The sequence below is a fragment of the Echiichthys vipera genome (assembly GCF_963691815.1).
Source record: "Echiichthys vipera genome assembly, chromosome: 16".
NCBI classification, from domain to species: domain Eukaryota; kingdom Metazoa; phylum Chordata; class Actinopteri; order Perciformes; family Trachinidae; genus Echiichthys; species Echiichthys vipera.
Genome location: NC_139841.1, coordinates 21,834,938 through 21,858,987, shown reverse-complemented (window position 1 = coordinate 21,858,987; position 24,050 = coordinate 21,834,938). Strand labels below are relative to the sequence as shown.

General features: G+C 41.9%; 3 protein-coding genes across 3 annotated transcripts; 1 reads left to right on the top strand and 2 right to left on the bottom strand.

Annotated features, from left to right (window-relative positions):
* Positions 1 to 956: 956 nt before the first annotated feature.
* atp5fa1 (ATP synthase F1 subunit alpha) lies at positions 957 to 5,700 on the top strand. The gene is made up of 11 exons (XM_083929655.1): positions 957 to 1,040; positions 2,512 to 2,587; positions 2,675 to 2,844; positions 3,199 to 3,372; positions 3,535 to 3,701; positions 4,047 to 4,347; positions 4,458 to 4,682; positions 4,763 to 4,870; positions 4,959 to 5,103; positions 5,196 to 5,346; positions 5,436 to 5,700. Exons 1-11 carry the CDS (start codon positions 981 to 983, stop codon positions 5,512 to 5,514), a joined length of 1,656 nt encoding a protein of 551 aa, XP_083785781.1. The 5' UTR covers positions 957 to 980; the 3' UTR covers positions 5,515 to 5,700.
* Positions 5,701 to 6,902: 1,202 nt separating this feature from the next.
* Positions 6,903 to 9,023, bottom strand: hwa (huluwa; the record flags this gene model as incomplete). Its single annotated transcript, XM_083930363.1, has 3 exons — positions 6,903 to 7,069; positions 7,346 to 7,544; positions 8,436 to 9,023. 3 exons carry the CDS (start codon positions 9,021 to 9,023, stop codon positions 6,903 to 6,905), a joined length of 954 nt encoding a protein of 317 aa, XP_083786489.1.
* Positions 9,024 to 10,382: 1,359 nt separating this feature from the next.
* On the bottom strand, positions 10,383 to 13,513 carry LOC310958756 (dnaJ homolog subfamily B member 5; the record flags this gene model as incomplete). The annotated part of the gene is made up of 4 exons (XM_083929847.1): positions 10,383 to 10,616; positions 11,597 to 12,150; positions 12,511 to 12,769; positions 13,406 to 13,513. The coding sequence occupies 4 exons, from the start codon at positions 13,511 to 13,513 to the stop codon at positions 10,383 to 10,385; spliced, it is 1,155 nt and encodes a 384-aa protein (XP_083785973.1).
* Positions 13,514 to 24,050: the final 10,537 nt, after the last annotated feature.

Below are 24,050 nucleotides of genomic sequence, written 5' to 3'. Positions count from 1 at the left end.
ACACTTTATTGGGAATAACCAAGATATTAATAAAAACTGGACTAGGTAGATCTTGATCACCCTGATAGCATCCCATTACCTATAGCCACACTCCAATTAATATACTTTTGGACATTTTATGATAATAATGTAAATATTACTTTACAAAAATGGCTAACAACGTCTTGAAGAAAACTGAAAACAATCTGTCGGTGTTGTAACTTTGGTTAAATCCGAAACAACTAGAATATTAATTATTTTTTCAATGAATTGTATCATTTTAGAGTATTGATTATAGAGTATTGATATTTTTTGACTAGTCTAGTTACATTTCACTGAATATAACCTGAAATTACTTCATTCATTGATTGGATTAGATCTGTGTGTCTCTATATGTAACCATGATGGGAGTGGGTAAACTTTTTTTATTATGTGTCATGCAAAAATAATATATCCAGCACAACTATTGACAATTATTTTTTTAAAAAAGATACTATACTCCTATATATACCAATGTCTTTTTCGCTTATAGGTGGGTATACTGTACACTGCCAGAATAAGAGGTAACTATAATAATACCTACAGTAATAAGTAGATACACACCCCTATATAAATACCTCTCATTGAATTATTGATTAGTAGATAATCAATATAATAAACACAGACAGTAAACATAATTTAATTATTTTATCATTTGGATTATATTTATTTAATGTTTACTTAAATCCAATGAAACGTAGAAAATAGGAAAACAGTTTTTAAATAATAAAATGTATCTCTTTCTATATGTGAAATATTATATATATATATTTATAAATAAATAAATATTAATATCGAAGATTTTCTGTACTTCTAGTCCATAGTGTCAAATCATGACGGACAAAGGGTAGTTTATTTTGAAGTACTTCCGGGTCACCGTGACCTTTCTACAAACCAGTTGCCGTGTCCGCCATCCTTCTCTCTCCGCCCCGGGAGCAGGACAGACCTCACAGGACACCGACATGCTGTCAGTACGCGTCGCAGCGGCTCTTGCCCGCACTCTGCCTCGACGGGCTGGATTTGTAAGCATACTTTAACTCATTTTATCTTTAAATATGTGTCGACTTCCCTCAGAGAAGTACGAATATACTCAAATAAAAGGAGCCATGGCGGTGTTGTGTATGCACACGTCTTTGCACCGGAGGACACCGGGCCCTTCGCTCTGCTAGCTGCTCACTTCTGCAGCAACAAGCCATCCGCAAACTACCGTTGTGCACTATTAAGGGGCGATACAATAAAATGAATCAGTCAGCTATGTGTTAGGTGTTAATGCACTGTTAATGGATATGACCGAGCTGAAGTGCAGTAATGTTATTTGGCATTGAAGGTCAGGTTTGTATCACTTTAGCTTGCAGTGTTCATGCTAGCTTGCATTACAGTGACAGGCTATACTTTGCGTAATTAGTTGCTTATATATGTACATGGGGTGACATTAGGCTGGTTATTATGATATTATAGGATATGATCTTGTTAGTTATTGGTGAGGATTTCCCTGTAACCCTGCAGACTGTATGACCTCTCAGATGTATGCATAGTTTTGAAAGAAGACCCTAGTCATGTTGTAGGATGTCTTAATATAGGTTTTAGCTGCTAATGGTAATTAACAATGAGACAAAATTGCTCATATTAATTCTCTATTTGCATTAATCCCAGACTGTGCCTCATGCAGTCATTTTAAATTCAAGTAACTTTCTTTTTTTGTTGTTGATAAAATAATTACCTGCTGATGTTTCAAAAACATCTTTCCATACAAACTGATTAAAGAGTGAGGATTTGGAAATACCTTTTTAAACTAGAGCTTTAACAATCAGTCGACTAATTGATTTGTTGAGTGACAGAAGAAGAAACGTTTGTGTGATTCTTTGCGGAGAAACTTTACAGATCTGTCAATTAAATCAACTAATCGATCAGTTGACAGTTTTCTTTAAGTTTTAGTCGGAGGACGGCCCTACCTCGGACTGAAACTGGGATGAATATATTTACTATTTTCTGCCATTTTATAGACCAAACAATTGATTACTCTAGAAAATAATCTGTAGTTTAATTGACAATTAAAATAATTGTCAGTTGCAGCCCTGTTTCTTTTCTGAACGGTGGGCAAAAATAAAGTGTTGTTAAACGTCTTCAAACATCACAGAGTACAGAGTGAGTGTACTGGTAATACAGCAGACGCCTAAACTTGGGCTATAATTAGGTTAAGCTTTCTTAGCACTAGGATTAAGTCACTGGGAAAGTCAATTGTTGTAATCTTTATTTTGTCATATTTTCTTCTTTGTGCTGTGTTTTTAAAACATTTTTCGGTCTTCAAAATTGAGACATATTGAAGGGCTTTTGCATTAAATACAGTTTATTATTAGATTGCATGAGTTTGAACAGATTTTCCCTTTGATTTTGCTGATTTTTGAATATGATTAATATGATATAATTCAATTGGAAATGCTACACTTATTCAGTGGGTATAACATGTATTTCTGTACTTTCCACATCTTAAAGGTATCCAAGAACGTTGCCGCAGCATGTGTAGGAGTCAAAAATCTACACACCAGCCGTCCATGGCTGCAGAAAACCGGTCAGTGTTGCAGGAAACCAGTATTAAAACATCAACAAAACTGTTTTCAAAGTTGTTAATTAGCGTACTTTTTTTTTTACATTTAAGGCACAGCCGAGGTGTCCTCCATTCTGGAGGAGAAGATAATGGGAGCTGACACCGCTGCTGACTTGGAGGAGACTGGTCGCGTGCTGTCCATCGGTGACGGTATTGCCAGAGTGTACGGTCTGAGGAACGTGCAGGCTGAGGAGATGGTGGAGTTCTCCTCTGGTCTGAAGGTAAGACCGATGACGTAACCCTTGTTGATCTTTTTACTGAATGGGTTGATGCTACAGCTTGAATGTTTGATTGCATTCGCTTAACCAGCCTCTGAATGAAATGTAGTCATGAGGTAACTGTCTAATAGCAATGTGCTCTACTTTCTCTGAAACTGCTGTCAGTGGTCCTTGAGTAAAGTAGATAGCCACTTGTCACTGGTTGCACTGTGTAGTACCCGTCTAAATATACTGTATAAAAGACTGTTGCTTGCTTGCGTTTCATGTATGTACTTGAAGGTCATTTGTCATGTCATTATTAATTTGTCTAAACTAAAAAGAAAAATGGTAATAACTGTTGTTTCTTCTCTTATCCAGGGCATGTCTCTGAATTTGGAGCCCGACAATGTTGGTGTTGTAGTGTTTGGTAACGACAAGCTGATCAAGGAAGGCGACATTGTCAAGAGAACAGGTGCTATCGTAGATGTGCCTGTTGGAGTAGAGCTCCTGGGCCGTGTGGTCGATGCTCTGGGAAATGCTATTGATGGAAAGGTAAATGATGATGATGATAATAATAAACTATATTTCTATAGCACCATTAATGCATACATTGAAACACAAATTGCTTTACATAGAAGCAATAAATAATTTATTTTACAAGATGGCACTGCTTGATCTCACGTCTGATCTTTTTGCTGCACTTTTTCCCCACAGGGCCCCCTTGGCTCCAACACCCGCAGGCGTGTGGGTCTGAAGGCCCCCGGTATCATCCCCCGTATCTCTGTGAGGGAGCCAATGCAGACTGGCATCAAAGCCGTGGACAGTTTGGTCCCCATTGGTCGTGGACAGCGTGAGCTCATCATTGGAGACAGGCAGACTGGGTAAGAGGATTCTACTCAAAGTGAATACTTGAACACACGGCAGCATTTGATGTTATTCTTAGTGTCGTTCAAATGCAGTTACAGTGGTGGAAGTGCTAATGTTGACAAGGGGTGGCAAATAATCAATATTGCAATATGTTATGATATAGCTCATTGCAATATGCTTTTATGACTGTTCTGTTTTCTGGAAGCTTAAGCTTCTGTAAGTTTGTGGTTGCTCAATTCATTGTTACATATGAATATTGACACAAAAACACAAGATTAGGATTCAGATTTGGATTTATGTACAACATGGATGGGTATGTTGGTGTGTCCACTGGGCTCAGTCTTTATATTGTGTTGCAGCAAAACCGCAATTGCCATCGACACAATCATCAACCAGAAGCGCTTCAACGATGGAACTGACGAGAAGAAGAAGCTGTATTGCATCTACGTTGCTATCGGCCAGAAGAGATCCACAGTGGCCCAGCTGGTGAAGAGGCTGACTGATGCCGACGCCATGAAGTACACCATCGTGGTGTCTGCTACTGCTTCTGATGCGGCTCCACTGCAGTACCTGGCTCCCTACTCTGGCTGCTCCATGGGAGAGTACTTCAGAGACAACGGCAAGCACGCCCTGATTATCTATGACGATCTGTCCAAGCAGGTGCGTTTTTATTGAATCTGATTGTTGGAGGGGACTTTAACAGAGAAACCCAGTTGCTGCAAAATTGACTTTGGAGACAAACGGCAAACTTGTGTGTTCTCTTTCTGCAGGCTGTTGCCTACCGTCAGATGTCCCTGCTGCTCCGTCGTCCCCCCGGTCGTGAGGCTTACCCAGGAGACGTCTTCTACTTGCATTCCCGTCTGCTGGAGAGAGCCGCTAAGATGAACGACAACTTCGGCGGCGGCTCCCTCACAGCCCTTCCCGTTATCGAGACTCAGGCTGGTGATGTGTCAGCCTACATTCCAACTAATGTCATCTCCATCACAGACGGACAGGTGAGTGTGTTACTTGTTGACTTGACTTCGTCCTAAGCGACATCCTGAACCAAGTTCTTAAATGCGGTTGTCTCACTCAGATCTTCTTGGAGACCGAGCTGTTCTACAAAGGTATTCGTCCAGCCATCAACGTCGGTCTGTCTGTGTCACGTGTCGGATCTGCTGCCCAGACCAAGGCCATGAAGCAGGTTAGCCTCCCTCATAATCAACCATCTCCCAGCTTTTACCACAAGGGATGTCTTTGATTCGGATTTATTGATCTCTGTCCATCACCAGGTGGCTGGTACCATGAAGCTGGAGCTGGCCCAGTACCGTGAGGTGGCTGCCTTCGCTCAGTTTGGTTCTGATCTGGACGCTGCCACTCAGCAGCTGCTGAACCGTGGTGTTCGTCTGACTGAGCTCCTTAAACAGGGACAGTACTGTGAGTATTCAATACATTTAGTATTGAATTTCCCTTAGGCTTTTTTCTGAAAAATGTCCTTAGTATTCTGACTGTATGCTTTTATGTTTCAGGCCCAATGGCCATTGAAGAACAGGTAACAGTCATTTATGCAGGTGTGAGGGGACACCTGGACAAAATGGAGCCTAGCAAGATCACTAGGTTCGAGAAGGCCTTCCTTCAGCACGTACTGAGCCAGCACCAAGACCTGCTGGCCGCTATTAGGTAAGTTAAAGAGCTTCTAGGCATTTAGTCTTTTGCGTTGTAATTTATGTTCTGTATATATTTTGTAACCAATCTCTTTTTGATTGCAGGGCTGATGGCCATATCTCTGAGGCATCTGATGCTAAACTCAAGCAAATTGTGTTGACTTTCCTCTCCAGCTTTGAGTAAAGTGATGCTTTTTGATCTGGTTGTTTTCATGTTCGAACAGTGCAACGTCAGTTATACTTTCTATGAACTTAAAAAAAAAAGGTGGCACTTGATCTTTAATGTACATTCATTCATTCATTCTTCAACCGCTTATCCCGAGGTGTACAGATATCTCTTAATCTGGAATAAAGTATTCCGACTAGTTGACTTGATCGTCTCTTTCTTTATTTGGAGCAATGTTTTTGGCTGACATTTTGTCTTGATATACCTCGATGGATCAACTATTATGTTGTCTCCCCACAATTTGCAGGGCCAGTCAACCATATTGATTTTCGGTGTGGCATTACTACATGACTGTAGAGATAAGCTTTTGTGTCACATGTAGCTAATCCCACACATCAGTCACCTCATGGAAATAGGTCAACTGATGTTCTGAGTTAGGAACAACGTAATGGTGGCAATTGGGGTAGTCCATCTCAACCAGCAATTCAACGGAAATGTGAAGAAACTGACAAACCCTTGTGAATTGTTTAGAATTTTCTGAATGGCTCAAAACTCAAGTTCCACTTGAATTGTTGATCATCACAATTCAAGATGCACTTTCAGTGTCACTTATGTCATGACGGGGGTATGGTGTTCTGGGCCTTTTTCTTTATATTGTATTCATCATAAGCAACCAAGCATTAAATCAGGTTATTTTTCTTAATATTTCACCATATCGTAAGGGGTAAAGGCTGCATATAATCATTTATACACTTGTGTCTTTGTCTATTTAAAAAGGATAAAATGAATGTGAAGGGCAAAACCCACCAAACACTAAAACTGCAGCACCCTCTGCTGGTGAGGAGTAGCACATTACAGATGTCAAACACATGAAAAACTCCCATTAAGACTTATTAATTACCTTAAACATATGTAGAGTGTACAGTTTCCCCTATATTTGACACTTTATTCCCTTATGATTCATCATGTTTGACAGTGATTTAATTGGAAAGACAATCAAGAAGCCCTGAACTCAAAATTAGTCTTTATTATTCAGGGTGAATCAAAACATGTAAATCAATAGCAGTGCATTTAAATCAACAATGTGAATGTTTATGAAATCCAGAACTTGAACAGCCCTGTTAACGTGAAATAGTGACTATAATTAAGATTAACACAAGTGAAGAAGTGCATAGTGAACATTTCATAATAACTTCAGCGAACGTGCACGGTAATTATTTCACAATTTGAACAAATTCAGTGGCAGAGTGTGTTCTTATTAAAACGTGTGATTTTAAAGTGGTGACTATTAGTGAGACTAACAAAATAAATTAAGACTAAAACATGCATATTATTTAAATAATAAAAATGATGAAGTATTAAAAAAAATAAAATGTTAAAAAGATCAAACCGACAGCCGGATCATATTACACCCAGTACTGTTTGGTGTGCACTGCAGGCCTGTGGTGTTTATGTTTGTGTACATTATTCTGTTTGACATAACAGGGGTCATAATAATCCCACTCCAGGGCTGAAGCCACGACCCCATTGGACAGACTGTCACTGTCTGCGGACAGAATCCGCAAGGAGACACCTGGAAGGACACCATGGAAATATTAAGTCCTAATTATACGGAAGATTGAAGCTACACACTACAAAGATGTACTCTCTGTTTTCTTGATCAGTCAAATGCTATAATAACAAATATGTTCCATATTTATTTACCTACGAAGAAGCAGATTTAAATGACGTCTCAACAGAACATAACCCCCCTCCTCCCCCCGTCTACTTGTTTTTGCTGCAGCAGTAACAGAAGTTATTAATGACATCCATATTGATTACAGTGCAGCTGGAGGAGACCAAAGCGTACCTGCACTTGCACCAAAGTCGCTGTCCAATCCGGGACCCACTGCAGATGTGTTGAGGCAGGACGTCTCTGAAGATGGGCTGATGTAGTCACACTCCATGTCCACTTTGTCAAACACAAGCATTGCAACACCTGGGTTCACATCCGTCAGCCTCTCACGAGTGCTGACCCGACGAAGATGACCCACTTGTTCTGTCTCCTGCTGTGAACAAAGGGAAAAAAAATAGAGACACCGCACGCATTTTGAATTAGGAATGCATTTTATGCTTTAAACTACTGGTTTGATTTTAAGTGGACATTCACTTTTGTATAGATTTATTGCTCACGGCTCTACATCGTAACATATCGATCTAAGCTGCAAGTTAATGAAAGCTTTTACATTTTCTGCTGTTGTGATAAGAATGCAGTTTGAACTTTACCTATTGGTTTGGAACAAACCACATAAGCAGGATAGGTAAGATGGTATAAGAAGTGATGCATTTTAAAACCCCAACTTTGTGTCACAAGTGGTTTGTCGTCATTTTCTGAACTCAAAATTTGTTTGGGAATATGCAACACTAAAGCAAATATCAACCGACATAACAAAGCCCTAAAGATGGGGTTTGCTTTATTAGCGTATTCTAAGGGGCAATGGCAAAATGTAGGCGCAAGATGTTCATTATTTTGTCTAAATTAAAAAAACACTGGAGAGAACTGGGGCCATTTCATTCTGGGAGTAATGGACAGAGAGAAGGCGGATTTCATTATGTCACATTTATGCTTCCTCACGTAAAGAAGGCTTCTGGAGGAGACCAGGGAGTAACAGGGTAAAATAGGAGCCCAGCAGCTATTTTTCTGCCCCAGGGCCCTGAGCAGGCTGATCCGGCCCTGCTGTTTGGGTAACCTACAATTACTAGAATTTGGCATCACTGGCCTAAAGCATTTTCTCAAAATGTTAAAATGTAGTTATTTTAGTTTCCTGCAGATGTTCTTGAATGGATACCCAGCAATCAGTCCATCTCCACTTCTTAATATTATCTCCACAGTGGCCCTGGACTCTTTAGCTTTCTTCCTGGTCATTTTGAGTCATTGACACCCACAGTAGCCCACTCACCATTGGAGAATTTGGCGGAACAAGGTTCACTCTGGTTTCAGCCTCCGAATCACTGGACTGCGGTAAAACTGGTGCGCTTCTACACCATCTCGCTTTCCTGATTCTGTGAGATCGTGAGCCGGAGGGCAGGTCGAGTCTAGGGGTGAAGCCAGCCGCAGAGGACGGGGCCCGAATGGTGCTCGGCGCCCTCAGGGACCCTGAGCCGGTGGCACCATCTGGCATCAGGAGCCGCATCCTGTGATCCACCCCGGCCCTCTCCCTGGATGAAGCCCTGGAAGAGGTGACAGGATGGGGCAGGACGGGCTCCGATAGAGACATATAAGCTCTCCTCCCGTCCTGCAGCGAGGGGAAAACCACGTCGGATGCTCTTCTGACTCTTTGCAGCGTGGACTGCAAAAGCATCTCCTCTACGTCCTCTCGCTTCTTGTTCTTCTTTGACAGGATCAGTAACTTGTAACCCAGGAACAGGCAGTTCAGCAGAAGCAGAATGACCACGCAGGGTATGAGCAAGAGGACGACTAAAGTCAGATTTGTCACAGGGAAACCTTGAGTCAGATCTGATGGTGTGGTCTGACCTATCTGAGACATTTCATTCCAGAGGACATGAAGGGTGAATTTTGGAGAATTGCTGATCTCGATCGAGATTGCACGTTGTCTCTGAACGCACAGGTGTGTCAATCAATGTGGACTTATCAAACAGCAACATGCCAGCCTGCTTCTCAAATGCGAACAGTCTCCAGATGGGGATGTTGTCTTTCACCGCCCTCGTCTTCATCACTGCAGACTAGACACCGTCAGTGTTAACAAAGCAAAGGCTTGATCCGGGAGGACTGTGCAACGAGCAAAGAAGTTGGCAGCCACATAAATTACAGATCAACAGGTGTGTCCTATTATGTGCAGGATGTTTGGCGTTGTCATAGCAACCCCTCGCCGCTAGGTGGCACTAGATGGCCTGACTCCTGCATCACTGCTCTAATAAGCCTGTGATTGTTCTCATTTGTCCAGGTCATCGTTATCCCCAAAGCAATTTCAGTCAAAAGCAACTGGACTGGTTGTTTGTCTAGGAAGAAGTTTCACCTCTCATCCAAGAGGCTTCATCAGTTCATGTACCCATCTGACCAGACTGGCACCAGGCTGGCACTGCTCTAATGTTTTGCGGTGATGATTTTCTTTATGTCCATGCTCTGAATTTGGATTTTATGGACTTCAGTGTCTGAACGTTTATTGAGGACTTATGTTGTCCACTTATAGGCTGTGTTTATAACAAAGAGGGCGAGAACATACATCAAAATGTATTTTTTTTCTTTATTTATTTATTGTCCATGCTTTCAAACATGTCTATATCAGGTAATAATACATCTGGCTCATTTCAGAATATACAAACATTTCAAATAATTCAATAGAACATTTGACAGATGAATCTCTCTTAGAGACAGTGTTTCCATTTTGCACACAAAGTAGATCCTTGTACACAAGTATACGTTGCTATTGTAATAAATCAATGCAAAATATCAGTCATATGAGCACCATATAACTATAATAAAGTTGTTGTTTTCTCTATGTGTGTTTCTACCATTTAAGTCTTTACAGACTTGAATAGCTCACTGATATCCTGCTGTAGGTCTGCAGGAATAACAGCTACAGATAACCTTTGTATTCAAGAGAAAGGCTATCAAGTCAATGGAGGCCCTCAGATACCAAAGACCCAAATCATCGGTTCGAAACTCACTGCTCAGGTGGCATCATGGTTGTTGTGCGTCGTGCCTGCAGAAAGTCGTCTCCTCGCCGAACTACAACTCACTTAAGCGCTGCTTGCCGTTCCAAAACACAATAAGAGGTTGTGATTGGTTGTGATATTAGCACCTTGGACAAGGCTTTGTTTGTGAATTGATTACAACACACACACATGGTGAAGCTGTGTCAACCAGGTCGATAAATAAATGCAGACTAGCACTGGGCAAGGCTGTGCTTGATGATCTCGCGGGACTGTGGTGGGATCCTGTCGGGGAAGAGCACCTGGAACTCCACCACCAAGTCGCCTCGCTGGGACGGGCTCTTGGGCATGGGCAGCCCTTCGCCCCTCAGCCGCCGGACAGCACCTGGTTTGATAACATCACTGCATGGTAGAGGCATCATTCGGTTGTCAAGTGTTGGAACGTTAACTGTGCAGCCACAGAGAGCCTGGAGGACACAAAAGGGAGAGAAAAGTTAATTCTGTAGAACCGTTATAGTTAGAACAAGTTTAACAATGCTTTCTAAGTGGGCTGGTTATGACTGGATTGAAGCACACTTGGAAAACAAAAAAAAATCAATTAAATGCCGGATCTTTAAAAGTGTCAAGTTGCATAACGGATAAATATGGAGTGTCTGTCTTTCTGGAAGCTTAACGATTTTCTGTGTTATGCAACTATGCAACAAACCGGTGTTACAGATGTTATAATCACTGCTCTATTCACAGGCTGTGTGTGGGAGTTAAGTGCTTTAGTGACTGAAGGGAGCCATAGCAAAAGATGGAGGGAGCTCTTTGAAATGCCACTCTTGTGTGACTGCTATCCTGCTAATCTGTGTGTGGGTTGGTAGAAGTGAGAGCCAGAGACGGGAGCGAGCCAAAAAAGCTGCCTCCCTGCCTGCCTTTTAGAGGCAGAGGAGTCTGCGGCACACATAGTAGCTAAGAGGGAGAGTGAAGCGTGATTCGTGGGGGCAGTCGGTGCTGAGGCTAAATTTAGCTCCTGCTCTCTCTCGCTCTGCAGGGGCTGATGAGGTAACAAAGGCGTTGGCAGGCTACTGCTGCTGTTCTGTTAGCGGGGGTCTGTTTAAAGATGGGGGCTTAGGTGCCCGTAACAGAACACCGTGTTCCATCCTCAGACTTTAATTTAAGACTTCATCCTCCCTGAGTTTGGCAGAAAGCATACTTCCTGTCTTCTTATTGACGCCTTTCAGTAATTGATTTTCTCTGGTATAGAGAATGTATCATTCAGCACTTATGTAAAGGATAAGAAGTGGTGGATGGAGGTTTGCCTTTCTCTGAGTAGGTGTAAGCGGTTGGCAATGACATAGTATATATCTGCGCGCAGACCTGTTTCATAATAAATCAGGATTGATGGCCTCTGTAGGAGTCAAACTCTAGACCTTTAAGTGTGACCTAAACACACAAAACTCACCTCCTTGAGGGTGATCTTGGCCGTGAAGACGATGTTGGAGCCGTCTCTCTTATACTGCGTGTGCTCCTTGTCCCTGAGAATGAAGGTGATGTCAGCAGGGGTGTTGTTGGGCGTCTCATCTCCCTCCCTTGGGAAGGTGATCTTGGTCCCCGCTTTCCAGCCTTTCTTCACCACCACATTTAGCACCTTTTCCTCAGATCGCAGGCTGCGGCCATCCTGGGTGAGGCGGCTGCGGGTGATCTTCACGTGCTTTGTGCAGCCTTGCATCACCTCCTCTAGGGTCACCAGCAGGTCGTGCACCACCTCGTCGCCCTGCAGCCGCCGCTCTCCTCTCCGCAGCCCACCCTCACAGCCGGAGAACCCGCCTACATGGCTGAAGGGGAACCTTCTGAAGGGGTTGAAGAGGTCTTCTTCGCTGTCAAAGTCATTGCCGAAGAAGATGTCGAAGTGGTCTGAGCCATGGAAGGAGGAGGAGAAGGTGGCGTGGGGATCAGTGTAGAAATTATTACGAAAGACGTTGCCTTTGCCCGCCATCGACATTCCAGTTTTAAGACCTAAAAAACAAAGAAAACATAAAGAGTTAAAATCATTATTTTCAGTCTTATTCCAACATTGGTGGTTCTTTCATGCAAATCCTGCCGCTCCCACTAGAAGGTTTATTAAACATCAGCTATTCAGGAGTTTTTAGGAAAACTCTCACATGGCTGAATAATTTATCGGCTTCTCAACTGTCTATGCAGCACACGTTAAGCTGGTTTAACAGGGGTGGAAGTGTTTCAGTCATCATCCTCCCACTGCACATCAGAACTTAGTCTTAACGAAGACATGCATAGTTAATGCACCCGCCTGTTCAACACTAATTAGCCAGATGGCAGTTGCTATTAAACTCACATTACATGAAATCTCACTCTCACCTTCTTCTCCAAACTGGTCATAGATGCTTCTCTTCTTGGGGTCGGTCAGGATCTCGTAGGCCTCTGCAATCTCTTTGAACTTGTCCTCTGCATCCGCATCGCTGTTCTTGTCTGGGTGGAACTTGAGAGCCATCTTCCTGTAGGCCTTCTTGATCTCGTCTTCATTGGATTCAGGGGAGACACCCAGGACTTTGTAGAAGTCCTTGCCTGTGGGTTTGATGGCCAGACAGGGTGTGTCCTGCTCAGACTTGGTGCTTTCCTGTTGAAAGAAGAACAATCAGACATTAGATGACTTAATACTTGTGATATTTAAAAACCTGGTTTAATAATGTACCTTTTGTTGCATATGAATTTGAACTCTCACAGTGGCAATGGTGCAAAGGCTTATTCATGAGCATTTAAAATCAAATAGTCATTCTCTAGAATATAAAACAGGATGCTCGGTGCTTTGTTCATATACAACAAGTGCTGCATAGAATATATTAATATGCTGAAAATCAGCCCCAGGCAAAGACACTCTCTGGGAAAACACCCTTGTCTCCGTGCTGCTGTGCAACTGCATATCAATGAATTCAATGCTGGTGCACAACTCAACGGGGGAGCGAGAGAGGGGACAAGATATCCCCCAACAACCGAGATCCTCTGCAGCGATTGGCTGAACGCGAAATCGGCGACTCTAGCATTTTGAATGAATCCACAGCAACAGACACAAACCAATGACTGAACACAGAGCGATGCCACTACACCAAAGATTATTACTTTTTAAAGCGAATTTACTACTATAATATACTTTGGATGAAGCATATTTCATTCACAGTTATGGTGTATCTGATGATTCCATAAGTGATTTAACAAAAGGACAAAAACAAACTATAAAAAGATCAAGTGTACTTACCGCTGATGATGAAGATCCCGAGCTGTCACCTCGGTGCATAACTCGCACTTTGCACTTGACATTGACATTTTTGTGCTTAACTCCAAACTGAGTCCAGATGAGAACCATGGTGGTAAGTGTTTTAGGGCTGTGTGTCGCTGTCCTGGTGCTGAAATCGCTCCTGTTTGTTCGGGATTACCGTTCGTCCTGTCTGTGCTCTCCCCGGCTCTCTGTTAAATACCACCGCGGCAGCTCCTTTACTATACACTCACCCACCCACGCAGCGTGACCGAGCTTTCCCCGGATCCGCCCCTTTCTTCATGCGCAGCAGGGGATGCCGGTGTCCTCAGCTTGCACGGTGGAAAGCCATTGGTGCTCCGGTGATGATCGCACGGATGTTGCAGCCTCCTTCTCCATCTGGAGACTTGTTTCCGGAGTTCTTGAAGGCAGAGCCGAGCAGACAGTCACGACACAGAGGATGTTTTTTTTTTCTTCTTCCCCACAGACTGAACAGAACAACCAGACATGCAGTTAAAAAAAAAAAAAAAAAGATCCAGACAGTCACCTGTTCAGTGATGAAGCCCCCGTTGTCCTCAAATGACTTAAAAAAAGAAAAATGTATCTCCACTTTCCAATTATCTGACCAGTCCCAGCCTGGTCAGATGGGTACATGAACTGATGAAGCCTCTTGGATGAGAGGTGAAACGTCTACCTAGACAAATAACCAAGTCCAGTTGCTTTGGACTGAAATTGCCTTGAGGATAACGATGACCTGGACAAATGAGAACATTCACAGGCCGATCTGAACAATGAGGTTATATAACTTGGCTGTGGATGACAGCAGGGAATTGACTGACCTGGTGTCACCTAGGAATGGCCATTTGAAGGAGCAGAAGTTCAAGTCAGATATGTGTAAGAGCATATCATCAATTAGTGTTAAAGGGAAATTCCTGCATAAAATCATCCCATGGTCTTTTTCGGCAAATACATTCATCAAATAAGTCGTCGAGACAATTTCTTTTCGTGTATCAACTATTAATGGAGATATCCCGGAAAGTCACTAACAGCCGGCCGTGGGTAACACTGATTAGCTCGGGGCAGCGCGGTGAAGGCATTAAAACGGCTCTTTTAACCCCTAATACTGCTCAAAATTACACCAAACCTCTGCAGTAGCATGATAAGAGTCCCTACACATAAACTGAAGCATCAATGGGCTCCTTCCTTTCGGATTGCATTTGGTCAAAACACTCATAAACTCTGGGTCTGCGTTGTTGCTAATTAATATGTAGGGATCTTATCATGCTACTGCAGAGGTTTGGTGTTATTTCGAGCATTATTAGTGGTTAAAAAAGACGTTTTAATGCCTTCAACGTGCTGCCCCGAGTTAATCAGTTTTAGCCGCATTTGGCTGGTAGCGACTGTTAATGACCCTCCGTTAATAGTTGTAACATGTAAAAAAATTTGTCTCAGTGAATAATTTGATGAGTGTATTTGCCCAAAAAAACCCCGGGATGATTTCATGCCAGAATTTCACTTTAATGATGAAACAATAGCATTAGGGCCTATACGGTTTAATCCAATTCAATGAATTAGCACCAGCAGTGGAAGAAGTGTTCAGATCTTTTACTGAGACGTGAATGTCAAAATACCCCATTAGAAGTAAAATGCCCTGCATTTAAAAATCACATGAAAAGTAAAAGTAGCCTTATTCTGCAGAAAATAGCCCTATAACTGATGTATCATTGCATATGGCATTGTTAAATAACAGGGATGCATCAAAGTGGCATTTTACTGTTGTAGCTGGTGAAGGTGCTAGTTTGAACTACTTTACATTTTGGTATTTTAGTCCATCGGTGCTCCTCCAAGACAAATCTGAGGGCTGCTGGGATGCATAATGTTGTAGGAAAGAATGACAAAACAAAGCAAAGATCTGCTTGGATGATGTTGAATTTTGAGAACTCATATCTGAAACATGAGGGGCCACAGTACTGAGTTTCTATAAGGGGTTACGAGCCAAATGGATTTCAAACCACTAGTTTAATCTTTAACAATGCATTTTATCAGTGTTTCATAAGATGATCATATGTTAGACCAAAGTATAAACATCAAATGAACACCACAAAATCCTCAAGTATTAAGATTGCTGAAGTAAACCCACCACTGAATTGCCCAAAAAGATGGACCTTGATTAAATAAACAACCTTTTTTTTTTGAGTCCCTGACTTTTTGTAGTGTTGTTTTGGATGGATTAGATTTCCACAGTACAATGGAAAAATGTTTATTAATTAACATAAGGGGCGGCTGTGACTCAGTGGGGAAGTGGGTCGTCCTACATTTGAGAGATTGGGGGTTTGATCCCCAGCTCCCCTGGTCCACATGTCGAAGTGTCCTTGGGCTGAACCCTGAATTGCTCCCTGTGCTGCACATGGGTGTGTGAATGTTGTTTGAATGGTTTAGTTGTTAATGGATTAGTTGGTATGTAGATGTCCACCGCCATCTGTGTGAATAGGTAGGTAGTGTGAAAGCACCTTGAGTAGTGAGAAGACTAGAAAGGCGCTATATAAGCACAAGTCCATTTACCATTTACCTAAACAAGTTTCCATTGACTGACACTCTTAATGTGTCCAGGTTCATTTGCTGCTGACGTTAAATTGGACCCAAGCTCTTCTGTTAATGGAGTTTCACTGAAAAGGTGAATAAGCTTTACAGAGACTGTATATACTGAATGCTTCCTCTATTCAACAGAGTGTGAAGGTGTGCTTGTGAGTGCATCCACCTCCTTAGTTCTGCGCAACAATTATGTAAAATGCGACAGGCATTAAATGCAAGCCAATGCAAATGAGCCATTAAGTAGCTGACAGCTGTGGAAGGAAAGGTCAGCGTCAAGTTATGTAATTGAAATGTGTTAAAAACCTTGTGTTGTTCGGTGAGTATTCACACATCACTCTCCTGTGAAAATTCAAGATATCACCTCCAAGATATGTTGAGTGACTGAACGATGCCGATCGCCTCGCCAGGAACAATAATGAACATTTTGACTGGTCCATAATACAGGTGATAAGGAACTGTATGGAAATGATAATGCTAGAGAAATGGGTTAAACCTTATGTTTGATTTTCTTTAAAGCCTTACCCCTTTATAATAACTTAGCCCTGTTTCCAAGTTAAATAATGTGACAACAATCTTTACAAAATTCCAAATCGCACATCCTCGCTTACTGTTGGCAGGTGCTCTCTGTTCTTTAACTGACAGCTACCAATAAACACCTACTGCTGGCACGGAACAATTAGTATGACAGGTTTATGTTGTGCTCATCATGCATTATATAATATGGTGGCTCTATGTGACATTTAACTTGACTGCAGTTCTGTTATAATGCAGAATAATGTGAAGATGACTCTTAGGTGTAGGGGAAAAAAATCCAACATACTATATATAGGTACATTTCGAAGCAAGTGGCAACCTCCAGGGCTGAAAAATAAAACCAATGTTCAAGTGTAAAATACCTGCAATGGCCTCTTGAGACTGCCTCCAAAACAGACAGCCGCCCACAATGAGTTTCATTTTGCAGTTCAGGAACCTGAGGGTTACGTCACAGAGACTACATCCGTATTTTAGACTATCTATGGTTCAATCCCTATTAATATTAAGGTTGTTCTACTGGCAGTGTGTTTATAGTTAGAGAGTGGTATATGGTGCACACAAAAGGGATTTTTTTGGACTTCATCTTAGGGTCTTTGTGATCAAATAAGCGATCAGGACATGTTTTTCCTTGTATGAACTATTAATGGAGAAATTCCAGAGAGTAAATTTCCAGTGTAAACACTCTTTTAATAAACTCAGAGTTATATAGCTCTGTTAATAGTTAATACACAAAAGAATTGTCTCGGTGGCTTATTTGATGACTGTGTTTGCCGAAAAAGACCCTGGTTTGATTTTATGCCGGAATTTCATTCATTCATTCATCTACAACCGCTTATCCCGGGGTCATTTCACTTTTAATATTTTTATTTCAAGGCAAGGCAAATTTATTTGTATAGCGCATTTAATACACAGGGCAACTCACTGTGTTTTACATGATCAAAATGTGCAGCAGAACATTAAAAAACATTAAAATACAGGAATAAAAACATTGAAATTATTCAGAAATAAAAACATTTGAATTCAAATATAAAAATAAAAACATTTAAATTCATCCATAGAAACATTTGAAATAAACTTCATCAACATGGCCAAAAATCAACAAGTCAGAACATTAAAAAACATTAAAATTCAGGAATAAAAACATTAAATTTCAGAAATAAAAATAGAAACATTTAAATTGAGAAATAAAAACATTCCAATTCAGTAATAAAAAACATTTAAATTCATCCGTAGAAACCTTTGAATAAAACTCCATCAACATGACCAAAAATCACCTGTCAATCATACGCAGTTTTTTTGTGAGTGTTCAGTAAAACTCACAGAAAAACCCTCTTTAGAAAACCCTTCTTTCAGCAAAAACCAAACATAACCCTTCCCCTTTTCTGACCCCCTCTCCCTCACTGATCATTTCTGTACGGTCCCTTTAACAAGAGATACAGTATAAGAGGAGAAACTGGTCTATTTATGGGGGCTTGTGTGATGTTAAAGATAAATAAAACATGTACAAAAGAGTCTAAAAATATCTCACAGACCACATGAAGGAAACTCTTTTGATGAAATGCAGCAAGTCATCTGCTTGAACGCCGCTTTAGCTGTCACTGAAAGACAGTATCAGTCAGTATTTCTATTTAGAGATCGTACTACAAGATTATGACAGTCTACTCCGCAGCCGGCAGTGCAGCCATGGATATGGAAATCAGTGTCACAGGGAGCGTACATACATGGCAATGCTTCCTCTGCTGTAATGCTCCATGCATCCAATCGGGGATGGAATTTCCTGAGGATTTTCCTGTCGTCTTACAGGAAACGGCAGACAAATTTGGTTGGAGCATGTTGAGCCAGGAGCGTCATGCGCCACATAGCACCTCTTATATACTATTCACAGATAGAGAGCGATGGAGTGAATCACTACAGCCTCTTTCACAGCGTTCGTTTTTTTGTCCTGCCCACAGGAACAGTCTGACTGTGTGCACGGCCTGTTTTTCCACACATTCACACTGTCTCTCTCATAGAAAGAGCGTTGCCTGTCAGTCTCTGAGAAATGAATGCTAATTAAAGTGCCAAGCTGCACAGACACTGTTATTGTTAGGCGGTGAGAAGGTGGACAGCTTACATGCAGCCTAGTGTCCTTGTGGTGTTGTTTGGTCTTCTCACACGCTCAGTAGTACTGAACAGTCACTTTCTCTGCTTTTGTTTGTGCCCCCGGTTTTAAACTGCAGGGTTGAATATGTGTAATATGTATTGTTTTATTTTATCACTTAAAATAAAATGGAAGTCAGTAGAACACCCTCTTTTTTGACTGCTTGTTCCAGTAAATAACATAGTCACCAACATAGTTGTGAAAACATTCAACACTTACTTATGGACGGATTATGAGACTCTGGGCCCCTGGGCACACACATATAAGAGGCCCCGACTCTGTCTACGTGGGAACAAGCCAAATTCAAGGAGTCTACTTTTAGTCATTTTATAGTAATTTTGGGTCTCTTTGTCATTGTACCACTTATTTTTAGACGCTTTTCTATGTCGTCATCTTGATTCTCTTTGATTTGATTCTATGTCGGTTTTTAGTTGTTTTGTTTGTGATTGTTTTACATCTATTTTTAGTCATTTTGAATCTATTTGTTTATATTTTTTGTCATCGTTTTATTTCTCTGTGGTCATTTTACATCTATGTTTAATTATTTTGCGTTTCTGTGTCGTTTTTTTGTCTCTATGTGGTCATTTTGTGTCAATTTTCAGTAATTTTAGCATCTCTTTGTGATCATTTTGTGTTTTTTTTTCCAGGAACATTTCATGGCCCCTGACTTTATAGGCTCCTGGGTCTGGGCCTCTGCCCAGTAGGCCTGTTGAGTAATCCATCCATGCAGAAACTACAGCTACAAATCTATGCTGATGGATTGTGGGGAAAAAATGGTTGGTTGGCCAATGTGCAATAATAATACATTTTATTCATATAGCGATTTTTAAATGATACTCAGACACTTTACATATAAAAATGACTTAAAAAAAACATCACACTCAAAATTACACAATTATAATCACACATTAACAGCAGTTCTGAATAGGTATGTTGTGATTAATGCTTCACACAGTGTTCGGATGGTGCAGTCACAGATATGTTGGGGAGAGAGTTCCAGAGGGAGGAGGCTCCATCACCCCACCCCTGTTGATTATGAACCATTTTTAACTACAGTTACATACTTCTTTGGCCTACTTTGTTATGTGAGACTTGCTATTCTTAACTGGCAGCCAGTACAGAGGCACGGTGACTGTGTTTTGAGCTTTCATCCTGCACAGGTCCAGCCCTGCTTTCTCCTTTTTGTTATGTTTTGTGGGAGCAGGAGGTGCTGTCTGCAGGAGACTCTGGAAGGTGAATCACACTGCTGTGATCACACAGCACTGGCACAGGGGAAGTGACACCCACCTCATCTCACCTCATCTCGCACCATCCCACTGCCAACACTTATCCTGTCCTTCAAAGGTTGCTGGATGAATCAACGTTGTGTAAAAGGCCAGTGACTAAGGTCACTCTAACCTACAGGCGGCAGTGGATAAGAGAAACATGCTGGCAGCATTGAGGAAAGTTTTTCTTGGTAATTACTTTAGAAAGTAGAAAATGTTCTGATTTGATAAGATCATTTGGTTCAAATGCAGAATAGACAGACACAAAAAAATTAGACTTTAAAAAAAAACTGTCATAACAAGTCATATTTTATCTCCAGGCAAGAAAACGAGATGTTCTCATTTTCGACTTCTGCCCCTTCTCTCGTCTCGCACCTTCTCCCTCAATGTACTGCCGCTCCCACGCATGTCTGGGAGTGTGACTGCCTCCCATGTGTAGCACTGGCTAGACAAAATGTGCCTTGGTGCACCAGATACACAGACAGCAGATGGCAATAAATACACACAAAGATTTACCCATAAATGTTAATATGAATGCAGGCACAGACCCGGTCGAAGCTTCTTTTTACAGAGATCAAAATCTTCTTGCTTGAGGCAAATGAATAAAAGGTTGTCCTCAAAAGAAGAGGTGAAGACGGAAAAAAACTGATAACGGCAGAAGAGGTCATTTGAGGATAGTGGGGAAGAAGTAGATAAGCAAAAACATGTCAAACTGAGGGAGAAGCACAGCAAGAAACCTAAAGAGAGGTAAAGAGAAACGATAAGAGAAACGGATCGGACAGATTGGAGTACAGAAGGCACTGATGGATTATGGCTGGCAGAGAAAAGGGTGTTTTTGCTGGAGGAGTACTTCATGAAATCTCCCCTACAGCTCACGGTCTGCACTGATGAAATGCTCCGCTGCATTCAGATCAACTCACACCAACCACAAAGATGGTGCTGTTGAGACTCAAGGAAAGACTGTTACTCTTTACTGTAATGGCTGTTAATGAATACCACCACAAGACTACATTTAATAATATAAATGCAGACAAATTTGATATACATAATTGCATTCCTACACACATCTGTTCAGTATTTTTTTCAGTATTATTAGATGTGCATGCAACAGCAGTCTTTCGTGGAATGTGCTGCCCTCTGCTGTGTAGAATAGGTGCACTGCATAACAAAATGTTTGACATTTAGAAAACATCTTTTCCTACAGTCCAGCCATTTTGAATAACAGATATTGTTATGTAAGAGAGAAAATACCAAGACTGTATATCCCTACACTATTCTGACAACAGTACTCATAGAGGTAGATTTCAGGACAGAGGAGCGTCTCTTTACCGAGCCGTCCATTATCCTTTAGCGTGGCCTCTCCTTGGCTGCTGCTCTGCTGATTGTGCTGAGCTTTCTCCGCAGCCTTTAATTGTCTCTGGTAGCGCCGGTTTTCCTCGGGGTAGGAGACCACAGACAGAGGCAGTTTGCAGATGGCTGGGATCTCGGAGGAAATGAGGAGGAAGATGAAAGTCGACAGGCAGAAAGGCCACGTGCAGGCTGGTAATGCGAGCTGAAAGGGTTGATGTAATAGGAGAGGAGAGTGTGACACATGATGTGAGAGATATTTGGGTGTTCAAATTACATTTATAGAGTTTGACTTGGGAGGAAAGTTTCTCGCTTACCACAGACAGTTGTGAGATCGCCGCTGTCATGAAAAATGCTGGAAAAAAAACACATATTTTAATGAAAATCTTTTTCTGAAGGGGGAAAGTGATAGTGCTGTTGTCAATCTAACCACATGTTAGGGCCAGTAGATGGATTTTCCATGTTATGACATAGAAGACCCCTCCGATGGCAATGGAGGACAGAGTGCTGTTACATCCCCACAGCCCTGAGTAAATGTCCTTGTGAGGAGCTGTAAGAGCAAATCGTGCACCACACATCAGAAACGAGTTCCATATTCACAATGAAATTCTTTTTTAAATAGCAAACAATTGCACAAGAGTCAACACACACACAGGCTATACAGCACTGTTTGAGAAAACATGCCATGCTTCATTCACCACAATGCCATGGGGCCCTTTCAACAACCAACGTAGCGAAAATAGACATTATGCATATTTCTATGCAAATGACACAATCTTTTTACCTGACAGCATGCCAGCAGCAGAGCCGCCATGCCATGGCATGAAAACAGATAGTTGGTGAGCAGAGCAGCAGGGCCAGAAGGATGAGGCCTCCTGTCCAAGGACTGTCGCAGCTGTACACCTGGCCAACACCAACTGGCACTGACAGGAATAGCTACAAACGGAAAGTCACCATTTACTTACATCAAAACAATTAAAAAAAGATTACACATACGTAATATAGCCACTGTAATTATTTAGATTGTGTGGGGAAGAGCTACTGGACCATTAGCATTCCTGTTATACTTGAGAGATATTGAGGCTTTCCATGGAGTCATTAGGATGGAGCAGATGGTCATTTGGCTGCATAACCACCTGAAATTGCAGAAAAGGCAGGTTATGTTTGCACCTTATGCACTATGTACGTGCATCTTTATTTTCATAGCAGGGCTTCGCTGCACCTCTGGAAAGTAGGGATGATTGCCCCCCGTAGCTGCAACATAGACACACACCAAAATATTAAAGGGCAGGGTGAATATTGGAAGGTCCCATTTGCTGGCAACTGAGGACAAAGCACTGGAGACCACCAGGCTGTGAACAGAAGCAGGAAATGAATTACTGATTGGGGCGGAAAAGACAAACTATAACACGCTGACATTATGATCCCGCCAAGATTGATTATGTTTAGAGGCTGCTTTTCTTTATCTCTTTCGGAAATCAAGGATCCATTGTTTCAAAAAATGACTATTAAACTGATAATGTGTGCACAATCAAAATAATCTGCTTAATTTTAACAGATCACGTACCACAACATGGACAGGAAAATATTTGGCAGTAACAGCCACCAGTACCAGCTTCCTCTGGCAGAGAAAACAGCCATCAGTATGCCTAACAAGGTTCCATTGTGGCCACATAAACCTGCAGATATGGCTTCCCTGCGTTGAATGTTACAGATGTGAAAAACACAGTTAAATAAGGAAACACACTGTGAAAATAGCAAAGTGTGAAAGCTAAAGAGAGTGTACATAGCCCCAGGATAATGGCTCAATGGTAGGTGGATATGGAGATACGATCCAACCTGTTTTGTCCCAGCAGGGTGGCAGACACAGTGGAAACAAAGGTACCAAGCAGACCCTTCAGAGCCCACCTGTGTTCTGCAGGAAGAGGCCGGTCGTGATGAGGAGCCCACTGACAGGGTTGTTGACGAACATGACCCGGAAAATCCAGTCCAGCAGTTGGATTACCACAGTCTGTGCTGTCATTGATGGATAATTACTTAACTTTTTTTTATTACTTTTAGTATAACTGACATGCATTTTTAAACCTCATGACCTACTTTACATCCATCTCCACAGAGATGCGTGTCCCCGGTGACAAGCCCTAAAGCCCTGGAGGGAAAGAAGCGAGCTGGAGCCTCTTCATATGTGAAGGATGGCAGCTGGTGTCCATACTTGCTGTCACTGGAGTTGTCGTTTTAGCAGGGGTGGAAGTAGAAAATTACACTTACACTTTGTTGTGTACTTGTAGGCTACTCTACTGCAGGGTGGCATCTTAGGCAGTGTTAGGCCTGAAGGTAGAAGCTCCTTCTTAGCCTCTCAGTGCTGGCCTGGTGGCCTGGCCGGTACCTTCTTTCCAATTTCAACAGGGAGAAAAGGCTGATACCCGGGTGGTTGGGAGCTTTCATGATTCTCTCAGCCTTATTCTTGCAGCGCCTTCTTCTCCTATGGTATGTACAGCCGAATCACTCTATGTAGGTCCTGTTTGGTGCTGTTTCTATGCCAAACAGTGATGGGAGAAGTTAGCGTTTAAGGCTTTTCTACAAGAAAGGTATATGTTTAGGTAACAAAACTACTTCATTAAGTTTAGGAAAAGATATTTTCCCTTACTGGGCCTGGATGCTCTTGATGGCGCAGGAGTAGAAATTCCTCAGTATCTGAGAGGATACCCTGGGGCACATTCAATTTAAAAATGGTTTGCACCGTTTTGCTACGGCTTCTGGGTTGAATGAT

Coding starts and splice junctions, on each gene's coding strand:
- atp5fa1 (XM_083929655.1), top strand. CDS start 981: ATGCTGTCAGTACGCGTCGCAGCGGCTCTTGCCCGCACTCTGCCTCGA. Junction 1,041..2,511: donor TGCCTCGACGGGCTGGATTT/GTAAGCATACTT, acceptor CACATCTTAAAG/GTATCCAAGAACGTTGCCGC. Junction 3,702..4,046: donor ATTGGAGACAGGCAGACTGG/GTAAGAGGATTC, acceptor ATTGTGTTGCAG/CAAAACCGCAATTGCCATCG.